Consider the following 24120-nt stretch of genomic DNA (forward strand, 5'->3'; position numbering starts at 1 on the left):
TTATCTGAAGAGAGGAACTGGAGGACCACATCAAGATTCCAACTTGGTGAGAGAGGACTTAGTCTTTGTAGTTTCAAAGGATCGTATCAGATCATGTAGATCCTTGTTATCCTCTATGCTCAGGCCCCTGTTTCTGAATACAGCCGAGAGCATGCTCCTGTATCCTTTAATGGTCGAAACGGCTACGCATGATTCTTCTCGTAGGAAAAGAAGAAAATCAGCAATATCGGTCACAGAGGTATTGGATGAGGACAGCTTCTTCGACCTACACCATCTACGGAAAGACTTACCCTTCGATTGATAAACTCCCAGAGTAGAGATCTGCGGGCTCTGGCGATTGCACTCGCAGCTTTTCGAGAAAGCATCTCGCTCTGACAAGTCTTTCGATAGTCGAAAGGCAGTCAGGGAGAGAGAGGGTTGGGGAGGTTTTCCGTGAAACCACCTCTCCGAAGTGGGGTTGTTTTTTGAGCAGATCTGTCCTTTCGGGAAGAGATATGGGGAAGTCCACCGTCCATTCCAGTACCTCTGTGAACCAATCTCGAGCGGGCCAAAAGGGAGCGATGAGTGTTAGTCTTGTTCCCTTCGAGGAACGGAACTTCCTTAGCACTTCCCCCAGGATCTTGAATGGGGGAAAAGCGTAGGCATCTATGCCCGACCAGTCCATGAGAAGGGCATCTATTGCTATTGCTCTGGGATCTTACACTATGGAGCAAAAGTTTTCCATCCTTCTGGAGAGGAACGTGGCGAACAGGTCTATCTGAGGCTTCCCCCAGAGGGACCAGAGCTTTCGGGAGACTTCTGAGTGGAGGGTCCACTCTGTTGGAAGGACCTGGTTCTTCCTGCTGAGTCTGTCTGCTCTTAGATTCTTGGTTCCTTGAATAAACCTCGTCAGTAGCACAATGCCCCGTTCCTCTGCCCATATCAAGAGGTCTCTTGCTATCTTGTAGTATAGTGTGAACGAGTGAGTTCCCCCCTGTTTTCGGATGTAAGCCAAAGCCGTGGTATTGTCCGAGTTTACCTGGACTACCACGCCTCTGACCTCCGACTCGAAGTTCTTCAAGGCTAGATGAACAGCCATAAGTTCCTTCACGTTTATATGCCAGGACACCTGTTCTTTTGTCCAGGTGCCTGACACTTCCTTCTTTCCTAGTGTTGCTCCCCATCCCGTTTCCCGAGTGTCGGAAAACAAACACATGGAGAGGGTTCCGAATCGAGAGGGATATTCCTTCGTTCTTTCGAAGAGGGGTTAACCAACACTTCAGGTGTGACTTGATCTCTTGTTGGATGGGAAATGAATCCGAAAGATCCCCTTTCTTTCGGTTCCACATCCTTTGCAGGTAAAACTGCAGAGGTCTCAGAATGAGCCTCCCTAGGGAAACAACTGCTCCAGCGACGAAAGGGTGCCCAGAAGACTTAACCATTCCCTCGCTGGGCTTCGTTCTTTCCCTAAGAAGGTTGAGACTTTTTCCAAGCCTCGAGCAATTCTGTCTTGCGACGGAAACGCTCGAAAACCCCGAGAATCCATCTGAATCCCCAGATAGACAATATTCTGGCTGGGGATCATCTGAGACTTCTCGAGGTTCACGAGCAGTCCAAGAGATTGAACAAGATCCAAAGTCGTTTCCAAGTCCTCCAAACACTGTTGTTTTGTTTTGGCCCTTATTAGCCAGTCGTCCAAATAAAGGGATATGTTCACCCCCTCCAGATGAAGCCATCGTGCTACGTTCCTCATCAGGCTCGTGAACACTTGAGGAGCCGTAGACAGGCCAAAGCACAGAGCCCTGAATTGAAAAAACCTTCCCTGCATCATGAAACGTAGATATTTCCTCGATGGCGGATCAGAGGGCGTGAAAATATGCGTCTTGTAGATCCAAGGAGACCATCCAATCTCCTGGACGTAGAGCAGCAAGAACCGAGTTGGAAGTTTCCAAGGAGAACTTCTGTTTCTCCACGAATCTGTTCAATGTGCTCACATCCAGGACCGGTCTCCACCCTCCGAGGCTTTTGGTACGAGGAACAGTCGATTGTAAAAGCCCCGAGAGTGTGGGTCCTGTACTAATTCTATGGCCTCCTTCTCCAACTTTTGTTCTACTAGCTGAAGCAGGGTCTTCCTTTTGACAGGGTCTGCGTACGACGTTTTTTCCTGTCCTGGCTGTCTGCCTTGTCCAGGTTGTCCGTATCTGGCGCTTGGCGTCTGGTCGTAGCTGTCTGCACACTATAATTCTGCCTGTCCGGGTCTGGTGTCTGGTTGGCGCCGTCCGTGTAGGACACTTTTTCCTATCCACGTCGTCCACTCGGCGCCTGGCTGGATCTGTCCGACTCAGACACTCGTTGTCACTGTCCGTATCTGACGTCCCAAGTCTATGAGTTTCCGTCCGTTCTTCCGTTATTGTCTCTGTTCTTGGACGAGGAGTATAGGAGAGGAGCCTGGAGTCTGGAACGCCCACCGGACGAGATCTCTTAACAGGAAGAAAAGTCTTTTCTCCTGGGAGGGTCTTTTCTTAATACTCCTACTAATGAAGATATCTGCTCCTGCATTTTAAGTAGGATATCTGTCGCTGTTTGTTCCTTTTCCTTATCAGGAATAGGAGAATGCGCCCTGGAAGGCGTAGGAGATCGTGATCTTAGAGCAGAATTCCATGTCCTCTTGGCTCTTTTCCTCTCGCAGGGAGAATCCTCTGGGAAACGTTCCCCGGGCTCGAGTCCAGCGTAGGCGCTTTCCAACTCCTCCTGCGGGGAGACGAATCGGATGACGAAAAGTACTCTTTTACGATGCCTTTCCAATGGCGATCCTTGGCAGTCTGGGATGCTACAGATTCTGCCGAGGGGACGCCTGATTGGTGGGGATTCTCCATAACCTCCGTACGGCTGTCGACATTCCTTCTCCTCTGGGCCTGGGAGCTTGGAAGAGGTCTAGGCCTGGGAGCGAGACAGAGCCGATCAGACGCACCCTCCACTACACTGGGGACACTTACGTCACTTTCCACAGTCTTACCTTGAAGAGCTTGCATTTTAAGCTCCATCCTTCTTAATGCGGTCTTCAGATTTGCAATCTCCGTAGCAGAATTTGCATTATCTGCTATGGGAGAGGGTGATACTGCATGTGAGGAAGCAATTAATTGGAGGTTAGTTATACTAACTGGCTTGTTAGAGCAAGATCTACTCAGACTTCTAGAGGCAGCTTTTCTAACCCTACCTATCTCTAGTTTCCTTAAGTAGGAATCTAGAGTCTTCCATTCTTCCTCATTCATATTCACGCATTCATTACAAGTGTTATTTCTAGAGCATTCATACCCCCTACACCTCTTGCATACATTGTGAGGATCTAGCGACACTTTCAGTAGTCTCCCCAAACAACCCTCATTCACACATCTTCTAACTTCGCAGCTAGAGTCAGACATTTTGAGCACAATCCGAAACAAAATCCAAAAAACAGTCCACAAAAGCGTATGCCAAACCACAGATCCAAAATACGTCATCAAAAAGACAGTCCAGAAGATCAACGGCGATGAAAATACAAAAATCAAGTCAGGAGGTACCAACAACGATGTTGTAGGCACCGGCGACAGAGAAAATCTGATTTGAAGAAGGGAATGGTTCCTATTCCTGCCACCCAGCGGCAGGGCGGTAGATCACCTGACCTACCTGTAGCGTGTGCCGTGAAATTCGAATTTCTGTCGGGAACGACGGAGTCTATAGCTAAGTATATATCTGACAGGGAAGTTAAATGTACAAAAAACTTTTTTGACATACAGAGCAGGTATGTGGTTTCTCTCAGGTATGAGTTTTCATGTGTCTTTTGAGATGACTTGAGTCAGAAAAACTTTTTTGACATACAGAGCAAGTATATGGTTTCTCTCCCGTATGAGTTCTCATATGTTTTGTGAGAGTACTTGAAACAGAAAAACTTTCTTGACATACAGAGCAAGTATATGGTTTCTCTCCTGTATGAGTTTTCATGTGATATATGAGATGACTTGAAACAGAAAAACTTCTTGGACATATAGAGCAAGTATATGGTTTCTCTCCTGTATGAGTTCTCATGTGACATTTGAGATTACTTGAATTAGAAAAACTTTTTTGACATACAGAGCAAGTATACGGTTTCTCTCCAGTATGAGTTCTCATGTGATATTTGAGAGCACTTGAATCAGAAAAACTTCTTTGACATACAGAGCAAGTATACGGTTTCTCTCCTGTATGAGTTTTCATGTGTCTTTTGAGATTACTTGGTTGAGAAAAACTACTTTGACATGTAGAGCAAGTAAACGGTTTCTCTCCCGTATGAGTTCTCATGTGTTTTGTGAGAGTACTTGAAACAGAAAAATGTTTTTGACATACAGAGCAAGTATATGGTTTCTTTACAGTATGAGTTTTCATGTGATTTTTTAAACAAGATAATTGAGTAAAATTTCTTTGACATACAGGGCAAGTATATGGTTTCTCTCCTGTATGAGTTCTCATGTGACATTTGAGATTCCTTGAATCAGAAAAACTTCTTTGACATACAGAGCAAGTAGTATATGGTTTCTCTCCAGTATGGGTTCCTATGTGACGTTTGAGAGTACTAGAACCAGAAAAACTTTTTTGACATACAGAGCAATTATATGGTTTCTCTCCCGTATGAGTTCTCATGTGTTTTGTGAGAGCACTTGGGTAAGAAAAACTTTTTTGACATACAGAGCAATTATATGGTTTCTCTCTCGTATGAGTTCTCATGTGTTTTGTGAGATTACTTGTAGCAGAAAAACTTTTTTGACATACAGAGCAAGTATATGGTTTCTCCCCCGTATGAGTTCTCATGTGACATTTGAGAGTAATTAATTCAGAAAAACTTTTTTGACATACAGAGCAAGTATATGGTTTCTCTCCCGTATGAGTTCTCATGTGAATTTTGAGAGTACTTGAACCAGAAAAACTTTTTTGACATAAAGAGCAAGTATATGGTTTCTCTCCCGTATGAGTTCTCATGTGATATATGAAACCACTTGAACCACAAAAACATCTTTGACATACAGAGCAAGTATATGGTTTCTCTCCCATATGAGTTCTTATGTGGGATTTCAGCACAAGCCAATGCATGTCCTTTGGCATTCAGTACAAGTGAATCGCTTCCTTGCTGTGTTGCTTCTACCCAAATGTCTATTTTCTTCTCCAATACAGATCTTTTCCTTTCCACTCTCATCATCACAGCTTGGAGAGCTGTCCTTTTCACACTTAATAGTAGATTGGGTTGAACAGTTCACATCAAAATCACCATAGTAAAAAAATTCAGGTTCTGCCTTGACTTCTAAGAATGAGTCTGCAAACGAAGAGTTGTCATCTGTGTTTTCAATTGGACCCTCCTCCAGATCCTCCTTCTCATCTTTGAGTAGCAGCAATGATGATGATTCTTCAGCTTCCATTTCCAGGATGTTCTATGAACAATACTCAGTCCTAGTGAGGATCCGAAGGAAGTTTCCTATGTTTCGAAGAATCTGAAATAAAACAAACAATCTGAGATCAACAAGTTCTGAACAGCACCATTCATAACAACTCTTAAAGTAAGCATCCTTAGGGAAAACAAAAATCACAATGCAATGTAACCAGAACCAAGGTTTTATTCAGTAAACAATTCCACTACAGTAGTACACTGCAAATAAAACAAACACGTTGTCGAACACAGACATAAACATAAATAAACACTTGTGTTAACTAAGAAGGTACATAAATCACACTCCTTATGAAAGACAGTATAACCAAGAATATACACAAAACATATAACATACAAAGGGACAACATAAGTAACATATACAAAGAAACAAGCAACGTACCATAATCTGGCGAGTCTACAGCTGTAATGCGAGACACGTCAGCAAGGAACCACGAAAGCAAACAAAAGCTATAGAGACCACTAATATGAAACAGGTTTATTTTTACCACAGCAATGATCATCTGGACACAAAATATCTCAAAAGAAATAAAACATCATAAGCAACAAATTTAGTCAGGACAAAGTTGTTGACAATTCAACAACTGGCTCTGAGTTATGCCGGATTTTCACCTACGATAAACATTAGGAAAGGGTCTCTGTCATAACTTGGGGACTGCCTGTGTCTCGTATATCAGACGAAGGTTCATACCCTCATAGGAACAAATGATTTTGTTTTTTCATTCTGATGACAAGAGAGCTATGCCTAAACAGTTAGAAAGTTCATAACCTCAAGAGTTAAACTTGAAACCATACATGAACGACATTACTCATAAACGTACTAATAATCTTTTGAATACTCACAGCAAAATAAAATGAACGACGGTCCTCACAAGTTCCCAACAAGACCAAGGAATAGAGTTCCTTTTTGATAATTATGTACTGTAACTTAAATTTCCCAGGACTTCTCACTCACCAAGTCTGCAGTTGGTGCTTTGCGAATTATCTGCAAGATAGAGAAAGTCATTATTATGAATACACAGGAAGTGTATTGGGTTTACATTAGTACACAGGTATATTAATGTTTTCCTCAGACCCCCACGAATAGTTAGAATCCTCGAATTAGTTGGAACCCCTACAGATACGCTGAAACAGCCTATTTTGTTAGTTAAAACTCAAGAAAAACCACTAAACGGCAAACTTCGTGTCCACATGGGTCCTGAAGTGTGGCGGCGCATCCCGGATGCTCACAGTTGGTGGTCTGTAAGTGGAAAGACACATGAGTATCTTAAAGAATATCACTTACAGGCTAAAGGACAGAACTCCGTTGCATGCCGGAGCTCGGAAAAAAATTTGGGGCGGGATAGCCCCTCCCTTAATCGCCTGAATAGGCTATAAACCCCGGAGGTATCCGGTGAAACATGAAGGGAGGGGGAATGGTTTAAGGTACTTAGATAAACTTAATAGTTTTAACATAATAGATCTTAAACCTAAAGCTCGAACGTACCGGACTAAGTCCAGTGCGTGGCGGAGTGTATAACTCAGTGAAACGGAGAGGTTAGAAGGGACCGACTGTATGTTCCGGTCCACCCCGTGGGGCTAGACTAGCACCTTTCCGCTGGATGCCAGGTCTCCGGTGGTAAAGGAGCCCTAGTAAGGTGGGAAAGAGCAAGGGGCATACAGACTCGGGCTAGTAACGGAGCGACGGAGTAGTAATGGAGGGGGGGAAAGACCAGCCCCCCCCCCTCGCCTTCCATCCGAACCGGACCGAGAAGCCGGAGAGGTCGAGTCCAGTCTGGGGTCTGTCCCGTCCCTCTACCCCCTCCGCCTGGGGGGAGAGAGGGAGCAGGCTCGGGTATGCGGAGCGAGCATGGGCAGGCCTAGCCACCCCCCCCGACCCTATGGAAGAGCGGGAGGGGGGCAAGGTGACTGGACAGGCGTCTGGCTGCCTCGTGATCACATAGTGACCACGGGGCGATAAGAACAACAACTAAGCCTAGAACATAACCAACTGATCAGAGAGATGCTATCGGGAAGCAACCGAGCTGAAAAGCGGTAACGTAAAGGCCCAATGGGCCATGACCTAGGCTAAGCGAGCCAGACGCCGAACTAAGCCTAACACAATCACATAAATATACAATATGAATAACAAAATGAAACGAAGAAAACAAAATAGGTAGGAGAAAAAAATCCAGGACTGAGTGTACGACATAACCCGAAGTGGCAAGTCTTACCACTTCAAACGGCTAGCCGAGGCCGATACTAAGAGCCGTGGCTAGGGTATGGATTGGAAGGAAAGCCTACATAAGGTACAAAAGACATGCATGCATGACAACAAAACCGTGGTAGGACCTTAACCCCTAAACAAAGCTGGATAAGAAAAAATAGAGCGTTACAAAAAGCCAGGGGAAGTTCTGGGGTATTGGGGACCCGACCCAAACGGAACCCACCACGAGGCTCAGAACCCATGCTGCCATGCTTTCCGACCTAGAGACCGTAATCTTTATACCTAAAAAACGGCAAATACGTGCTCAGGGCGGAAAAAACCCAATTAGCAATACAACATTGAGTACTTAACTTTAGCTGCTGCGGATGGCTGGCACGCTCCATGGTAATAAAATCCAAAGGGAAAAGGGCAGGCAAAAAAAAACAAAACACGAGAAGAAAAATTGCACGTGATGTATTCGTGTAGCGCTAACTGAAAAGGATGGCCACCAGAGGTCGCAGCAGTCGGAGCATGGGATGGGGTAAGTAGTAGTAGGTGCCTGCCCACTCTGTGGGTCGGCTCTCCTCTTGGGGGGTTTTGTAGGTGGGAGAATTCTATTGGCAATTTTGGCTCCGTTGGTAGTGGTCTTCACTTCGCCAATAGTGTTTTCATACCGACACTCTCTGGGAGAGGTGAGCCGAGTCAGTTTATACTGACCTTTTTTCTTTATTTATTTATTCCTCTGGTATGTGCTTTAGTGACATTTACCCTAGAAATACAAATAAAGAATTCAAAGGATAATTTCGTGCAGCGACACGAGCTGAGCCCAGAAAAAACCATTTTTTTAGACCTGGTTTTTTAAAATAGTTTATTTTAATCACGAAAGAAAAGGCATTTTATGATAAAAAAAAAAAAAAAAAAAAAAAAACAAAAAAAAAAAAAAAAAAAAAAAAATTTTATATTTTCTCATAGAAAATAACGGTGAATACGTGAATTTTCCTGCAAATTCAATGGGATGAAATGTTGCCAAAGAGAAATCCACGGAATGCTTGAGTCCGAACGAAATGCTGGAGAATTAATTAAAGGGTTGGGTTCCACAATAAAAAAACCGTTATAATTTTTTAAAGGATTCATGTAATAGATGCACATTTTTTTTCCGTTTTTATTTTGTTTGTAACATATGAGCTAAGCAGCCGCCCACAATCCGCTAGGGGGGGAAGTTATACCATTGTTTTCGTGTCCAATTTTGTTTTTTTCTTTTTTTTTTAGGGTCTGATTACATTCAGAATGCACTGATTTTTCAACCTCCAGAAAGGAGTTATTATTTGAATAAATTACTATAACCTTATATATGTAATTGATAGGAGTAATACTGTACGCTAGGCTCTGTATTCTTAAAGTACAGGCCAATCCCCAGGTTACCGACGGGGGTTCCGTTCTTTGAGACTGCGTCGTAAGCCCGAAAAAGCGCTTGTAAGCCGAAACATCATAAAAAATACCTAGAAAAAAACCTTACTTTTTAATGCTTTGGGTGCCATTGAAAACTATGTAAACTTTTCCCCAATTCGTATTGCATTTATCATTCAAAAAAACAAAAAAACCTTCAAAATTGATTTGATTTTTATTTTTGCATTTTTTCGTAATCATATTTCATCTTGCCAAGATCATTGGTTTGTAGGCGTCGCATCCCTGGAAATAATTTCTGATGGAATATACAATTGAAGAGTGCCTTATTCTCGGAACGGAAGCTGAAACCCGTCGTAACCTGGGGGACTGCCTGGTGATTTGAGATACCCATCGTATATACTAGCCTGACTCCTGTTTAGTTGATTCATGTTTCTCTTTGAAATAAATGATCATGAATACCAATAAACTGAGGATTGACGGATGAAAATAATAATTTGTCGAAAATTAGTATTTTTCCTAACTACAAAACCTTGAGGTCCTTTACAATAAAGGAATGTCAAACTTCCGCCCGGTATCGTAAGCTTTTCGAACAAGGGAGTTCCGGTAGTTCAACTGCTTGTCCGAACAGTGCGCGCACCGCGCGACCTGGAAGGGGGTGAAGATCCACTTTCCTTTAGGCCCCAGGAAACACAGACAGGGCGAGTGAGGGGTTGGAACGAGGTGGGACTATGTGTAAAGGACCCTCAGGTTTGCATAGTTAGGAACAAAAATACAATTTTCAACCAAATTGTTATTTGTTTTTCCGATACGAATACTAAAATATCGGTCCTTTACCTAAGCGAGGAGACAATCACTTCTTGGCTGTAATGGAACTCTGAGTCTTAAGAAACAGGACTGGTTGTTCGCCCAATCCTTGGATTCCTCCCACTGGTCGTAACGAGCAGAAGGGAAGGGATCCTAGCCTCCTTGACCAATGATCGGGGTAATGTACCGCAGGATAAGGGTTTCAGAACTTGGTGACCCAAGTAATAAGAGGGAGGCAAGCCGTACTTTTCGGTTATCCCTAGTTTTAATAATTGTTCTTTTCTTTTTTGTTTTTTATTGATGGCTTTTTACTTTCTACTTTTTTCTTTTATTTCTACTGTTTTTTTCTTTATTTTTTTTTGTATATTTAATCCCTTCTTACCTCTTAAAAACTAGTAAGCAAGAACTTGTTCCTATTGCAAGAGGCAATATGAAGTCATGGGTTTGTCTCTTGTTGGCTTCTTCCACTTCCCCCCTCCTTGTTTTGGGGGAAGTGGTGGAGATTTGCCTCCTATCCCTAATGAAAGGGATAGGATGGGGCTCGGTTGGTCGGACTAACCTCACCGCATTGTATTCCTGATCCAGCGCAGTGGGACGAGCCGCGTCCCTATGCCCACAGGTAATGAGGGGTAGAAAAAGATGGGGAGGAGAAGCCAGTCACACTCTCATTCCACTCATCCATTTCATTGCAGTCACACCAAGGATGCACAATGCTGGTTCTGTCCCCATAGGGGTTGCTGGGGTATGCTACACAACGTGGTTGAGCAGCCAACCACGGGTCCCAAGGAAAAAGTGTCCAAGGACCTGTGGGCCAAATAATTCCGAAGGTAGAAGGGTATTGGGATTTGTCCTTCGCTACAGCAGCTTCGTAACGCCCTCCTGATCACCTCACACAGCCAGAAAGAAAGTGTTTCTTGGATACTTCTTTCTTGGTCACCCCGGTGGGTCGGACACTTCGGGCCTGAGGTGCCGAGGTTCTCTTCAGATATTTGCCGTAGTGGCCCTACAGGACATAGACAGCATCTCTATGTCATCGGTGTCCCGGTGAACGTTCCAAACAGGGAAGGGATTGTCGATAAAGATTCGAACCGGGCATCCATCAGGGACCGAAGGATTCGAGTCTTTAGCTATGAAGTTCGGGACGAAATCGAAGCGTCAACAGATCCCCATCCCCTGGTAATGCTTGACATCGGTAGGGAAAAGACCATGAAGTTCTCCTACTCTCTTTGCCGATGCCAGGGCCAGCAACGAAGAGAGGTGGGCTTGAGGGTCAGATCCCTGCAGTTGCCTACTACATATTTGCAGATTGTTTTATCGCAAAATAATAACTAAAATATCATTAAAACATGACCTACACTTTACAATAATGTAAGTCAGTCTTCACCCATAAGATTAATTCACAAAGTTGACCATATCGGCGCGTGAACACTCAGAGAACTAGTGAAACTGGCTATTTTTTTTAAACAAAAATATTAGTATTTACAAAAATACAAAAAAATATGTTAATTTTAATCATTTTTTAACTTCGAATGGGAAAAAAAAGTTTTAAAAGCATATAAATAACATTTCCAGTTTTAGATTTTTATTTAGTGTTTTTTGACAAGAGGGTAAAAGAAAACAAAAAAAACTACTCAAACTACCGAACCCCTTGTTCGGAGCTTAATTGTAAAAGGACCGATTGGTTTTTACTTCAGGTAATTGACGGTAACCAATAATACTACCCTAATTAATTTCCTAATGCTTTTATGAGCAAACACTACCAGGACACCATATTGCATAAAAACCTGTAAGTTCACTGGAAAGAAAATATATCTACTTTTTACGGACAAATGCAAGTTAAATTACATCACTTTTTACCAAAAACTACTTCACATAAAATCTATAAAGAAATAGCCGTACAATTACTCAGCTTTACAAATGAGGACCAAAACGCCAGGGTTCTGTCAGCAAAAATAAATTCGCTAGAATGTCAATAAAAAAAAAAAAAATTGTCTTTTAGGCGATCAGAAAAAGTAAGCTAGAAAACTATCAACCCTCTTTCTCAGGGGGTCCCTTCCAACAAGCAAATTAAGATTGATAGCACTGACAATAAACTGCAAATGGGTTCTCAACTGAACAAATTATTGCCTAAAAAAACTTTGAAAACGTCAGAAACAACCCCATTGAAATAGTTAGTGATTCAGTGTTGGCCTCTAAAGAACCAGTAGGGTTATTAACCAATAACTCTTATCAATAAAAAAAAAAATAAATTTCTTTCCATAAAGCAAAGATAATCATTTTTAAACTTTGCTGCACTTCATCTAAGCTCATAAGAAAAAACGATTCCCATTTTACGTCCAAACAAAATTTTCACTTACAAATTGTTACTCAATTACCAGAGCAAGTATATATGGTTTCTCTCCCTGTGTGGGGAGTTCTTCATGTGGTGTTGAGAGTCATTTGATTGGAGAAAATGATTATTGTCATGATACAAATAAAGCTTTTGTTCATACCTGGCAGATATATACTTAGATATACACTCGAGTTCCCGTTCCCCCCCCGACAGAAATTCGAATTTCGCGGGCACAACGCTACAGGTAGGTCAGGTGATTCTCACCGCCCTTGCCGCTGGGTGCAGGAATAGGAACCATTCACCCTTCTTCAAATCAGATTTTTTCCTCTTCCAACCTGTCTCCCATGAGGTGGGGAGGCTGGGTGGGCCATTAAAATGTATTATAATCGCCAGGAAAGTATGTACAGGGGGTCCTCGAGTTACGACGTTGATCCGTTCTTTACGATGCGTTCGTATACACCCGATTTTCAGCGTAAGTCGAGGAACATTGAAAGAAATAACCACAATGGATTTAATTGTAAATACCTATCAATAACAACGAGAGAAACAAATTCCCTTACCCTTTTATTAGTTTGATTGGCTTGGCACACTGGAGAGGAAGCTGCGTTGCTGGAGAGACTGGGGGAGGTTAGTGAAGAGAAAAAGAACTCCAGAAGTTGCTGGAGATGCTGAGGCAGCAATGATTCTTGAGGTGAGGCAGAACATACTAGTTAACTGGAGATGCTGTAGGCAGGTGATTCTTGAGGTGAGGCAGAAACAAGACTACTGGAGATGCTTGGGGCCAGGTGGGAGATTTCGGTTTAGGTAGGCGAACCGAACCCAAGAATGGGTGGCAGGAATACTGGGGGCAGGTTGAGTTCTGGGTTAGCAGAACATTCAGAAGGTTCTGATGGATGTATTGGGGCAGGCGGGAGTCTGTGGATTTAGCCAGAGGCAGCTGAGGTAGAGGGGTACAGGATCTCGCCTGCAGGCCTCCTCTACCTTGCTTAAAATACTGCTCCAGGTTAAGTATGAACAAAGAGAGGAGCCTCTTCATCCAAGATCTCCTTGTAACAACACTGCATCACCAAATCCCATGACGCCTCTGGAAAAACCTAGTGAACCCTGTCCCAAGTTTGGGATCCCGAGGCCCCCTCAAAGTTGACAACGCTCTTTGCTGCAACTCTGCAAACAAACTCCTTATCAACGTCCTGAGCCTTGTGAAAGCCTTAGCGCTCTGGGGCGGGTGCTTCTTCTTTTCTTCCTCTTATTATCTGCTTTCTACCAGTTTGTCAGCAGGTCCTCCAGCAGATAAACTCCTCGGCCATCGAGACTCCATGCAGATCTGTAACATCAATCACCTCCATCTCCAAATTGGATTTCCTTAAGCTAGGAGCAAACAACGTTCTTGACAACTAGCTTTGAAACTGTGTCCTCAAACGCCCATGGAAATCATTTCACATAAATTGAGGACAAATTTTCTTCCAGACCACCATTCATGTTTGTTTGCTTAACCTCCCCTCCCAGGAATTAGCAATGTTCTTTACAGCATCAAGGATGTTGTAGGATTTCCAAAAAGTCCTTCAGAGTCAAGGTCCTTCGTGGTTTCAGTTGGCCAGTAAAGCCATAGCAATTGTCCTTCGTAGGTAGTTAGGCCTTGAACGAAGCAATCACTCCTTGGTCCATAGGTCTGTGTAAAAAAGGGCCGTGGGTATTAGGTGGAAGGTAAACCACCTTGACATTAGGGGTGAAGGTCACCCAGCTGGGCAAGGGTGTCCAGGAGGGGCCATTGTCCAGCACTAGCAACACCTTAAAGGGGATAACCCTTGGGAGGCGGCAATACCGCTCCACACTTGGGAACAATAAAATAGTTTACGCAACCAGTCCTCAAACACTGCAAGTGTCACCCATTGCCCTTCTTGGGTTGGACTTCCAAATTACTGGTAGTTGACACCTTACCAAATGCCCTTGAGTTGCACCCTTGGATTTTCAAGCTTGATACAACCAACAAGGGCTTCATTTTGAAGTCGCCAGCAGCATTACCCCCAGAAGGTTAAAGTTAGCCTTCTGCCCCCCCTTGCTGGCTTTAGTGACACCGGGTGCTGACTTCTCCTCACCTTGGCGATGTTAAGTGCGGTTTAGGCATAACGGTTTTCCAAAACAAACCTGTCTCGTATACGTTTAAACACTTGCTGAGCAGAATAAAACCCCCCACCCCTTAATTAAATCTCAGAACAACGCCTTTAAAGGAAATTTCACTCGGTTCCCTTGCTTTCACATCCCAACCCCCCTAGCAGCTTCACCTTGCCAATTTCAAGGTTATGGTAATTGGCCCGAGCCTTTTAAATCGCATCAAACCACACTCCCTAACTAGCCACAAACCTCTTCACTTTCAACTTCCCTCCCCCTTTTTTTTTTTACCAACGCTTTCAAACAATCTTTTCGCCCTTCTCCTGAATCAAAACCTAAGTGGCGAGGGAAATGGGATACGCCCGGTGATTTTCGGTTCCTTCCCAAACAAAAGCACCAATAACCTTTCCATTTCAATTATTAGACCACTACGCTGCTTTAGTTAATCAACTGTCCGCTTTCATAGGAGCAAGATCCTTTCACATGTTCAACGATTGCGCTCTTTATCTTTGATAAATGGGTAGCAACGGATCCGAACGGGCTAAGGCCAAGCGAGCATCCCAAGTGTTTGTTGGAGTTTCTCATTCCACGATCGCTTTGATAATTTGCCAAACTTTTAATTTCCATCCATGGTGATGGCCTTTCTTTTCTTCGATTGCACTACCATCAGGAAGAGTCCGCCTTGCGCTTGGGAGCCAGAACAAAGAGCAAAAAGTTACAAAAACGATACAACACAGATGGGGAGAGGAGGAGGCAGTGTAAACCAACCAAAAATTGGCAGGGTATGGGCGAGGAATGAGCATAGCGAAAGCGACGCCTGTCCCGCCTCCTTGCCCCGCACCCACCCCACAAAGCGTATTGCTTCTGCCGTGCGCCCGGACAACTAAGTTCGCGTTGGTTTACCGTTGGCTTACGACGCTAAACCGCGTTAAGACGGAACGACGCAAAACAATTTATTTTTTATTTTTTTATGGGGGCGCGTTAGTAACCACGAAACAACACGTAAGTTCTGAGAACCCGGCGGAACCCGAGGACTTACCTGTACAAAACTTTATTGTTATCATGACAATATAATTTTTGTCATTTAACTTCCCGTGTCAGATATATACTTTAGCTGATTGGCCACCTGTTTGGGCGGAGGGTTAAAAGACAAAGCTAAATTAACTGAATAGACGGGAAAACAACATACTTTTTGTAGGTAACAATTATATTAAGAAAACCATTCGGTTTCCTACCTGTGCGGCGAAAGACTTCCATGGCTACTACTGCCTAGGAGCTTACATCGCCTCAAGAGCCTCAGTGAAGGTAGTGACCTCAATGCTAGAGTTCTTGATGCGGTCCTGTCAACCCGGGGGTCTTATGCCACCTTACTCGACAGAACCAGAGGATCTTTTGTCAATGGGGTCCCTTAATTATCCACTTACATGACAAAAAACACCTTGCCCCAAATGGCATCAGCAAAGAGCATAACACCGATCCCGATCACCTGATCCTAAAAACCGGGGTTTAGTACTAGAAATGAAAGGAGTTATCCGCCCCCAATATCCTTTTCAGAAACAACCATAAAAACCACAAAACCAACGTTTATTAGAATTAAAAATCAATTAATTATTTAAGGATCAAGTACCAGCTCCCTGTCCCAGCACAGTATCCGCTGATATATAAGGTCCAACGAGAGAAGCACTTGCTCGTATGTCACTCACGACGTTCTTTAAGTAATGGGGAAGCAAAATCCAAGGAGTTGCATCTCCATAATTGTTTGCTGCTAAGATGTTCTTTCATTGACAAAGATTCCTATTACAAAGGCTAGGGAAGTCGCCAACTGCACGGTACTTCATGTGCTCTCAACCCTAAACAAGCTTCAAGGGCTTTCCTCTTGGCATTTCATGTGAGACCTCCGTTATTAACATTTCTAACGTAGAACGCTAATGCCACATTGGTTTCTTCGGCGGGTCCCTTAACCGCTTCACCATAGAATCTTGATTGCAACCCTGAAGTTGACTCTTTCCTTTTTAAGAAATAGAACTTCAGTGCTATGACTATGACAGAGAGAACCTTTCTGGCATCTAACTACCTAACAAGGAGGAGAGAGTCCTTTGACCTCAAAACTTTCTTTGGGCCAAGGTTTAGAAGGTTTTATTTTTTTTCTTCATTTTAGGCCAGAAACAGAGGTTGGAAAGAGACAACCGCAGAATCTTCCATGTTAAAAACCTACCCGAGAGTCCAACTGCATGTATTTCACTGACCATCTTGGCAGTGCCGCAAGGGCCAAGAGGAAAAATTGCAACTTCCTCGAGATGGGGTCTCTGAAAAGATGCTTTAGTTCAGAGGGTTTCAAAACTTATCTTGAAGAGAGGAACTGGGAAGGACCACATCAAGCTTCCAACGTTTGGTGGGATGAGAGGACTTAGTCTTTGTAGTTTCAAAGGATAGTATCAGATCATGGTAGATCCTTGTTATCCTATATGCTCAGGCCCCTGTTTCTGAACTACAAAGCCGAGAGCATGCTCCTGTATTCCTTTAATGGTCGAAACGGCTACGCAATGATTCTTCTCGTAGGAAAAGAATGAAAAATCAGCAATATCAGTCACAAGAGGTATTGGAGAGGGACAGCTTCTTCGACCCTACACCATCTACGGAAGAATTCCCACCCCCTTCGATTGATAAACCTCCCAGAGTAGAGGATCTTGCGGGCTCTGGCGATTGCCCACTCGCAGCTTTTCGAGAAAGCGATCTCCGCGCTGAAACAATCTTTCGAATAGATCGAAAGGCCAGTTCAAGGGAGAGAGCGGGGAGGTTTTCCAGTGGAAACCTCTCGAAGTGGGGGTTGTTTGAGCAGTATCTGTACCCTTTCGGGAAGAGCTATGGGGAACTCCACCGTCCATATTCCCAGTTACCTCTGTGAACCAATTCTCGAGCGGGGCCAAAAGGGAGCGATGAGGTTGAGTCTTGTTCCCTTCGGAGGAACGGATAACTTCCTTAGCACTATTCCCCCAGGATATTGAAGCGGGGCGGAAAAAGCGTAGGCATCTATGCCCGACCAGTCCATGAGAAGGGCCATATAGTTGCTATTGCTATGGGGGGATCTTGACACTATTGGAGCAAAAGTTTTCCAATCCTTCTTGGAGGAGGAACGTGGCGAACCAGGTCTATATGAGGCTTACCCCCCCCAGAGGGACCAGAGGGCTTTCGGGAGACTGTTTCTGAGTTGGGAGGTCCACTCTGTTGGAAGGACCTGTTCGTTATCCCTGCTGAGTCTGTCTGCTCTTAAGATTCTTTGGTTCCTTGAATAAAACCTCGTCCAGATAGCACATAATGCACCCGTTCCGCTGCCCATATGCAGAAGAGGTCTCTTCGCTAATCTTGTTAGTTTATAGTGTGGAACGAGTGGAGTTCCCCCCTGGTTTCGGAGTGTAACGCCCAGAGCCCAGTTGGTATTGTCCGAGTTTACCTGGACTACCCACCGCCTGACCTCCCGACTCAAAGTTCTTCAAGGCTAGATGAACAAGCCAATAAGTTCCTTCACGTTTATATGCCAGGGACACCCTGTTCTTTTCGTCCAGGTGCCTGACACTTCCGCCTTCCTTCCTTAGAGTTAGCTTGCCCCATCCCCACCCGTTTTCACCGAGGCTGTCGGAAAAACAACACATCGGGATGAGGGTTTCCGAATCGAGAGGGATAATTCCTTCGTTCTTTTCGAAGAGGGGTTAACCAAACAACTTCAAGTGTGACGTTGAAATCCTATTGTTGGGATAGGGTAAATGAAAATCCGAAAGATCCCTTTCTTTCGGTTCCACATCCTTTGGCATGGTAAAACTGCAGAGGTCCTCAGAATGGAGCCTCCCTATGGGAAACAACTGCTCCCAGCGACGAAAGGGTACCTAGAAGACGTTAAACCATTCCCTCGCTGGGCTTCGTTTACTTTCCCTAAGAAGGTTTGAGACTTTTTCCAAGCCCATTCGAGCAATTTCCTGTCTTGCGACGGAAACGCTCAGGGGGGGGGGGGGAAAACCCCGAGAATCCATCTGAATCCCCAGATAAGGGACCAATTTATTGGCTGGGGATCAAAAAAAAAATCCCCTTGAGACTTCTCGAGGTTGCACGAGGCAGTTCTGAGAGATTTGAACCGAGATCCAAAGTAGTTTCCCCAAGTTCCTCCAAACCACGGTTGTTTTGTTTTTTGGGCCCCATTTTATTGAGACCAGTCGTCCAAATAAAGGGATATTGTTCACCCCCTCCAGATGAAGCCATCCGCTGCCTACGTTCCCAATCACAGCTCGTGAAACAAACCTTTGAGGAGCCGTAAGACAGGCCCCCCGAAGCACAGAGCCCTGACAATTGGAAAAAAAAAAACCTTCCCTGCAATCAATGAACGTACGACATTTTCCCCTCGAGACGGATGCAGAGGGACCGTGAAAATATGCCGTCTTGTAGATTCCAAGGCAGACCTATCCAATCGCCTGGACGTTAGAGCAGCAAAGAACCGAGTTGGAAGTTTCCAAGCGGAGAACTTCTGTTTCTCCACGAATCTGTTCAAATGTTGCTCACATCCAGGACCGGTATCCACCACCCTCTCCGAGGCTTTGGTACGAGGAACAGTCGATTGTAAAAAGCCCCGAGAGTGTGGGGTCTCCTGTACTAATTCTATGGCCTCCTTCTCCAACTTTTGCTTTTCTTAACTAGCTGGTCCTTGGCTGTCTGCCTTGGCTCCAGGGGGGGGGTTTCTCCGTATCGTGGAGCTTGGGCTGGGTCTGGTCGTATGCTGTCTGCCACACTATAATTCTGCCTGTCTGGGTCTGGTCTGGTTGGCGCCGTCCGTGTTAGGACACTTAATTTTTCCTATTCCACGTCGTACACTCGGCGCCTGGCTGGAGCCTGGGGATCTGTCCCCCGACTCAGACACTCGGTGTTCACTGTCCGTAGCTGACGGACCCAAGTCTATGAGTTTCCCGTCCCGTTATTCCGTTATTGGTCCTCTGTTCTTGGGACGAGAGGTATAGGAGAGTGAGCCTGGAGTCTGGAACGACCCTACGCCGGACGAAGCATCTTCTTAACAGGAAGAAAGGCTTTCTTACTTTTCCCTGGAGGGTCTTTTGTTTTCTTAATAACTCCTACTAAATGTAAGAGATCTGCTCCGTGCTTTAAGTTTTAAGGGGTGGGGGGGGGGGAGGAAATTTATTTCTTTGTCTTGCCCGCTGTTGTTTGTTCCTTTTTCCCTTATTTCAGGAATAGGAGAATGCGCCCTGGAAGGCGTAGGATGATCGTGATCTAGTTAGAGCAGAAATTCCAATGTTTCCTATTGGCTCTTTTACCTCTCGCAGGGAACGAATCCTCATGGAACGTTCCCGGGCTCGAGTACCCAGCGTAAGCGCTTTTCCAAACTCCTCCTGCGGGGGAGACGAATAGGATGACGCAAAGTACTCTCTTTTACGATGCCTTTTCCAATGGCGAATTCCTTGGGCAGTCTGGGAATGCTAGTCAGAATTCTGCCGAGGGGACGCCTGATTGGCGGGTGGGGATTCTCCATAACCCTCCGTTTTTTAACGGCTGTCGACATTCCTTATTCCTCTGGGCCTGGTAGCTTGGAAGAGGTCTAAGGATGGGAGCGAGACAAGGAGCCCGATCAGAAACGGCACCCTCCACTACACTGGGGGACACTTAACGTCACTGTTCCTTTCCCCACAGGTCTTACCCTTGAAGAGGCTTGCATTTTAAGCTCCATCCATTCTTAATTGCGGTCTTCAGATTCTTTGCAATATCCCGTAGCAGAAATTTGCATTATCTGCTATGGGAGATGGGTGAAACCTGCTATGGAGGAAGCAATTAATTTGGGGTTAGTTATACTAACTGGATCGTTAGAGCAAGATCTACTCAGACTTCTAGAGGCATCTTTTCTAAACCCTACCTATCTCTAGTTTTTCCCTTTATTAAGTAGGAACTCTCAGAAGTCCTTCCATTTCTTCCACCATTCCATATTTCAACCGCATTCATATTACAAGTTGTTATTTCTTTAGAGCATTCCCATTAACCCCCGTACTACCGCTTGCATACACTGTGAAGGATCCGAGCACCACTTTCAGTAGTCTCCCCAAACAACCCTCATTCACACATCTTCTAACTTCGCAGCTAGAGTCAGACATTTTGAGCACAATCCGAAACAAAATCCAAAAAACAGTCCACAAAAGCGTATGCCAAACCACAGATCCAAATACGTCACCAAAAAGACAGTCCAGAAGATCAACGGCGATGAAAATACAAAAATCAAGTCAGGAGGTACCAACAACGATGTTGTAGGCACCGGCGACAGAGAAAATCTGATTTGAAGAAGGGAATGGTTCCTATTCCTGCCACCCAGCGGCAGGGCGGTAGATCACCTGACCTACCTGTAGCGTGTGCCGCGAAATTCAAATTTCTGTCGGGGAAAGACGGAGTCTATAGCTAAGTATATATCTGACAGGGAAGTTAAATGTACAAAAAACTTTTTTGACATACAGAGCAAGTATGTGGTTTCTCTCAGGTATGAGTTTTCATGTGTCTTTTGAGATGACTTGAGTCAGAAAAACTTTTTTGACATACAGAGCAAGTATATGGTTTCTCTCCCGTATGAGTTCTCATGTGTTTGTGAGAGTACTGAAACAGAAAAACTTTTTTGACATACAGAGCAAGTATATGGTTTCTCTCCTGTATGAGTTTTCATGTGATATATGAGATGACTTGAAACAGAAAAACTTCTTGGACATATAGAGCAAGTATATGGTTTCTCTCCTGTATGAGTTCTCATGTGACATTTGAGATTACTTGAATCAGAAAAACTGAACATACAGAGCAAGTATAAACGGTTTTTCTCTCCAGTATGAGTTCTCATCGTGACATTTGAGAGCACTTGAATCAGAAAAAACTTTTTCTTTTAGACATACAGAGCAAAGTATACGGTTTCTCTCCTGTATGAGTTTTCATGTGAACTTTTGAGATTAACTTGGAATAGAAAAACTGACTTTGACAGTAGATCAAGTAAAACGTTCTTCTTCGTATGAGTTCCTCATGTGTGTATTGAGTACTTGAAACAGAAAAATGTTTTTGACATACAGAGCAAGTATATGGTTTCTTTACAGTATGAGTTTTCATGTGATTTTTTAAACAAGATAATTGAGTAAAATTTCTTTGACATACAGGGCAAGTATATGTTTCTCTCTGTATGAGTTCTCATGTGACATTGAGATTCCTTGAATAGAGAAAAAACTTTGACATACAGAGCAAGTAGTATATGGTTTCTCTCTCCAGTATGGGTTCTATGTTGACGTTTGAGAGTACTAGAAGCAGAAAAACTTTTTTGACATACAGAGCAATTATATGGTTCTCTCCCGTATTGAGTTCTCATGTGTTTTGTGAGAGCACTTGGGTAAGAAAAACTTGACATACAGAGCAATTATATGGGTTTCTCTCTCGTATGAGTTCTCATGACGTGAGATTACATTGTAGGCAGAAAAAACTTTTTTGACATACAGAGCAAGTATATGGTTTCTCTCCCCCGTATGAGTCAAATGTGATAAGAATTAATTGAAGAAAAACTTGACATCAGAGCAAGTATATTTCTCTGTAGGTTCTCATGTGAATTTTGAGAGTACTTGAACCAGAAACCTTTTTTGACATAAAGAGCAAGTATATGGTTTCTCTCCCGTATGAGTTCTCATGTGATATATGAAACCACTTGAACCACAAAAACATCTTTGACATACAGAGCAAGTATATGGTTTCTCTCCCATATGAGTTCTTATGTGGGATTTCAGCACGCCAATTTTTGAAAATGTCCTTTGGCATTCAGTACAAGTGAATCGCTTCCTTGCTGTGTTGCTTCTACCCAAAAGTCTATTTTCTTCTCCAATACAGATCTTTTCCTTTCCACTCTCATCATCACAGCTTGGAGAGCTGTCCTTTTCACACTTAATAGTAGATTGGGTTGAACAGTTCACATCAAAATCACCATAGTAAAAAAATTCAGGTTCTGCCTTGACTTCTAAGAATGAGTCTGCAAACGAAGAGTTGTCATCTGTGTTTTCAATTGGACCCTCCTCCAGATCCTCCTTCTCATCTTTGAGTAGCAGCAATGATGATGATTCTTCAGCTTCCATTTCCAGGATGTTCTATGAACAATACTCAGTCCTAGTGAGGATCCGAAGGAAGTTTCCTATGTTTCGAAGAATCTGAAATAAAACAAACAATCTGAGATCAACAAGTTCTGAACAGCACCATTCATAACAACTCTTAAAGTAAGCATCCTTAGGGAAAACAAAAATCACAATGCAATTGAAGTAAACCTGGTGTAACCAGAACCAAGGTTTTATTCAGTAAACAATTCCACTACAGTAGTACACTGCAAATAAAACAAACACGTTGTCGAACACAGACATAAACATAAATAAACACTTGTGTTAACTAAGAAGGTACATAAATCACACTCCTTATGAAAGACAGTATAACCAAGAATATATACAAAACATATAACACACAAAGGGACAACATAAGTAACATATACAAAGAAACAAGCAACGTACCATAATCTGGCGAGTCTACAGCTGTAATGCGAGACACGTCAGCAAGGAACCACGAAAGTAAACAAAAGCTATAGAGACCACTAATATGAAACAGGTTTATTTTTACCACATTCTTCCCTTCTCAGTTAAGTTCACGTGGAGTAATCCTGAAGGTACTTTGGAGGTTGCCTCACTCTCTCTGACCTTCGAAGTGGAGGAGGTGAGGCTACCTGTTGAGGGACTGTACGTGATTCCTGAAGAGTGTCATGCTGAGGAGCAATATCCACACGTGAGAGACCGCAATTGACAATTCCTCAGGAACCTCGGACTGAGATACAGGAACCCCAGCATCTGTACTTTCACTGTTGTCACTAGCCATAGGAGCAAGATATCTTAATGAAACCGTAGTCACCCTACCATCTGGAAGCTTCACATGAGCATACTCGGGGTTCGCCCCTACGATTTCAACCTCATCCACCAAGGGGTCGTTCTTGCTGTATCTTACATGGCGTCTCAGGAGAGCAGGCCCTCCTTGGATGAGCCAAGTAGGCAACTATTGGCCAGTGGTGGACCTTCTACTATAGGGAAAAGGCGCTCATGAGGAGTACAGTTCGTGGAAGTGCACAACAAGGAGCGTATACAATGGAGAGCATCTGGGAGAACAGTTTCCCACTGAGACACATCAAAGTTTCTTGTCTTAAGGGCTAATGTCAGAGTTTTCCATATAACTCCGTTATATTTTTCAGCCTGACCATTCCCTTTAGGGTTATAAGGTGTAGTGCGACTGGTAGCTACACCTTTCTTCATCAGGAAATCCTTCAGCTCTTCAGACATAAAACATGCACCCTTGTCAGTGTGGATGTACGCTGGCATGCCATACAAAGCAAAAAGTTGCACCAAACAACCGATGACAGTTTTAGTGGTCATATCAGCACAAGGGAAAACAAACAGGAACCTTGAAAAGTCATCCACAACTGTGAGGAGGTACTTGTTTCTAGATTGAGAGGGAACTGGGCCTTTGAAATCTAAATCCCGAGGATTTGATGAATCGAGGTTTGAGCTCTAAACACACTTGGCAAGAGGTGGTAATTTTCCTCACTTCTTCTACCAAGTAAGGTAGATTCCGCCCCCGGACAAAATGCATCATACGAGATATCCCAGGGTGACATAGGATTTCATGAAGTTCTCGAGTTATCAGAAGTAGTGGCACCACAGAATGCGGGAGAGAGCATCAGCTGGTATATGTTCTCTGTTCTGGGACGGTATAACTATGTCATAGTGAAAACATGAGAGTTCAACTCGCCACCTCGCTATTTTGTCA

At 43.8% G+C, this 24120-nt stretch overlaps 2 protein-coding genes and 1 pseudogene across 2 annotated transcripts; all 3 read right to left on the reverse strand.

The window, feature by feature from the left end:
* Positions 1-465: 465 nt before the first annotated feature.
* On the reverse strand, positions 466-5062 carry LOC135215590 (zinc finger protein 271-like). Its single transcript, XM_064250456.1, has one exon. The coding sequence runs from the start codon at positions 5041-5043 to the stop codon at positions 3775-3777; it is 1269 nt and encodes a 422-aa protein (XP_064106526.1). The 5' UTR covers positions 5044-5062; the 3' UTR covers positions 466-3774.
* Positions 5063-20781: 15719 nt separating this feature from the next.
* On the reverse strand, positions 20782-22397 carry LOC135215889 (gastrula zinc finger protein XlCGF67.1-like). The gene is made up of 2 exons (XM_064250842.1): positions 21894-22397; positions 20782-20898 (listed from the first exon to the last, which is right to left on the reverse strand). Exons 1-2 carry the CDS (start codon positions 22395-22397, stop codon positions 20782-20784), a joined length of 621 nt encoding a protein of 206 aa, XP_064106912.1.
* On the reverse strand, positions 21909-24113 carry LOC135215143 (uncharacterized protein K02A2.6-like; annotated as a pseudogene).
* Positions 24114-24120: the final 7 nt, after the last annotated feature.

This window comes from Macrobrachium nipponense, chromosome 5 (genome assembly GCF_015104395.2).
Source record: "Macrobrachium nipponense isolate FS-2020 chromosome 5, ASM1510439v2, whole genome shotgun sequence".
NCBI classification, from domain to species: Eukaryota; Metazoa; Arthropoda; class Malacostraca; order Decapoda; family Palaemonidae; genus Macrobrachium; species Macrobrachium nipponense.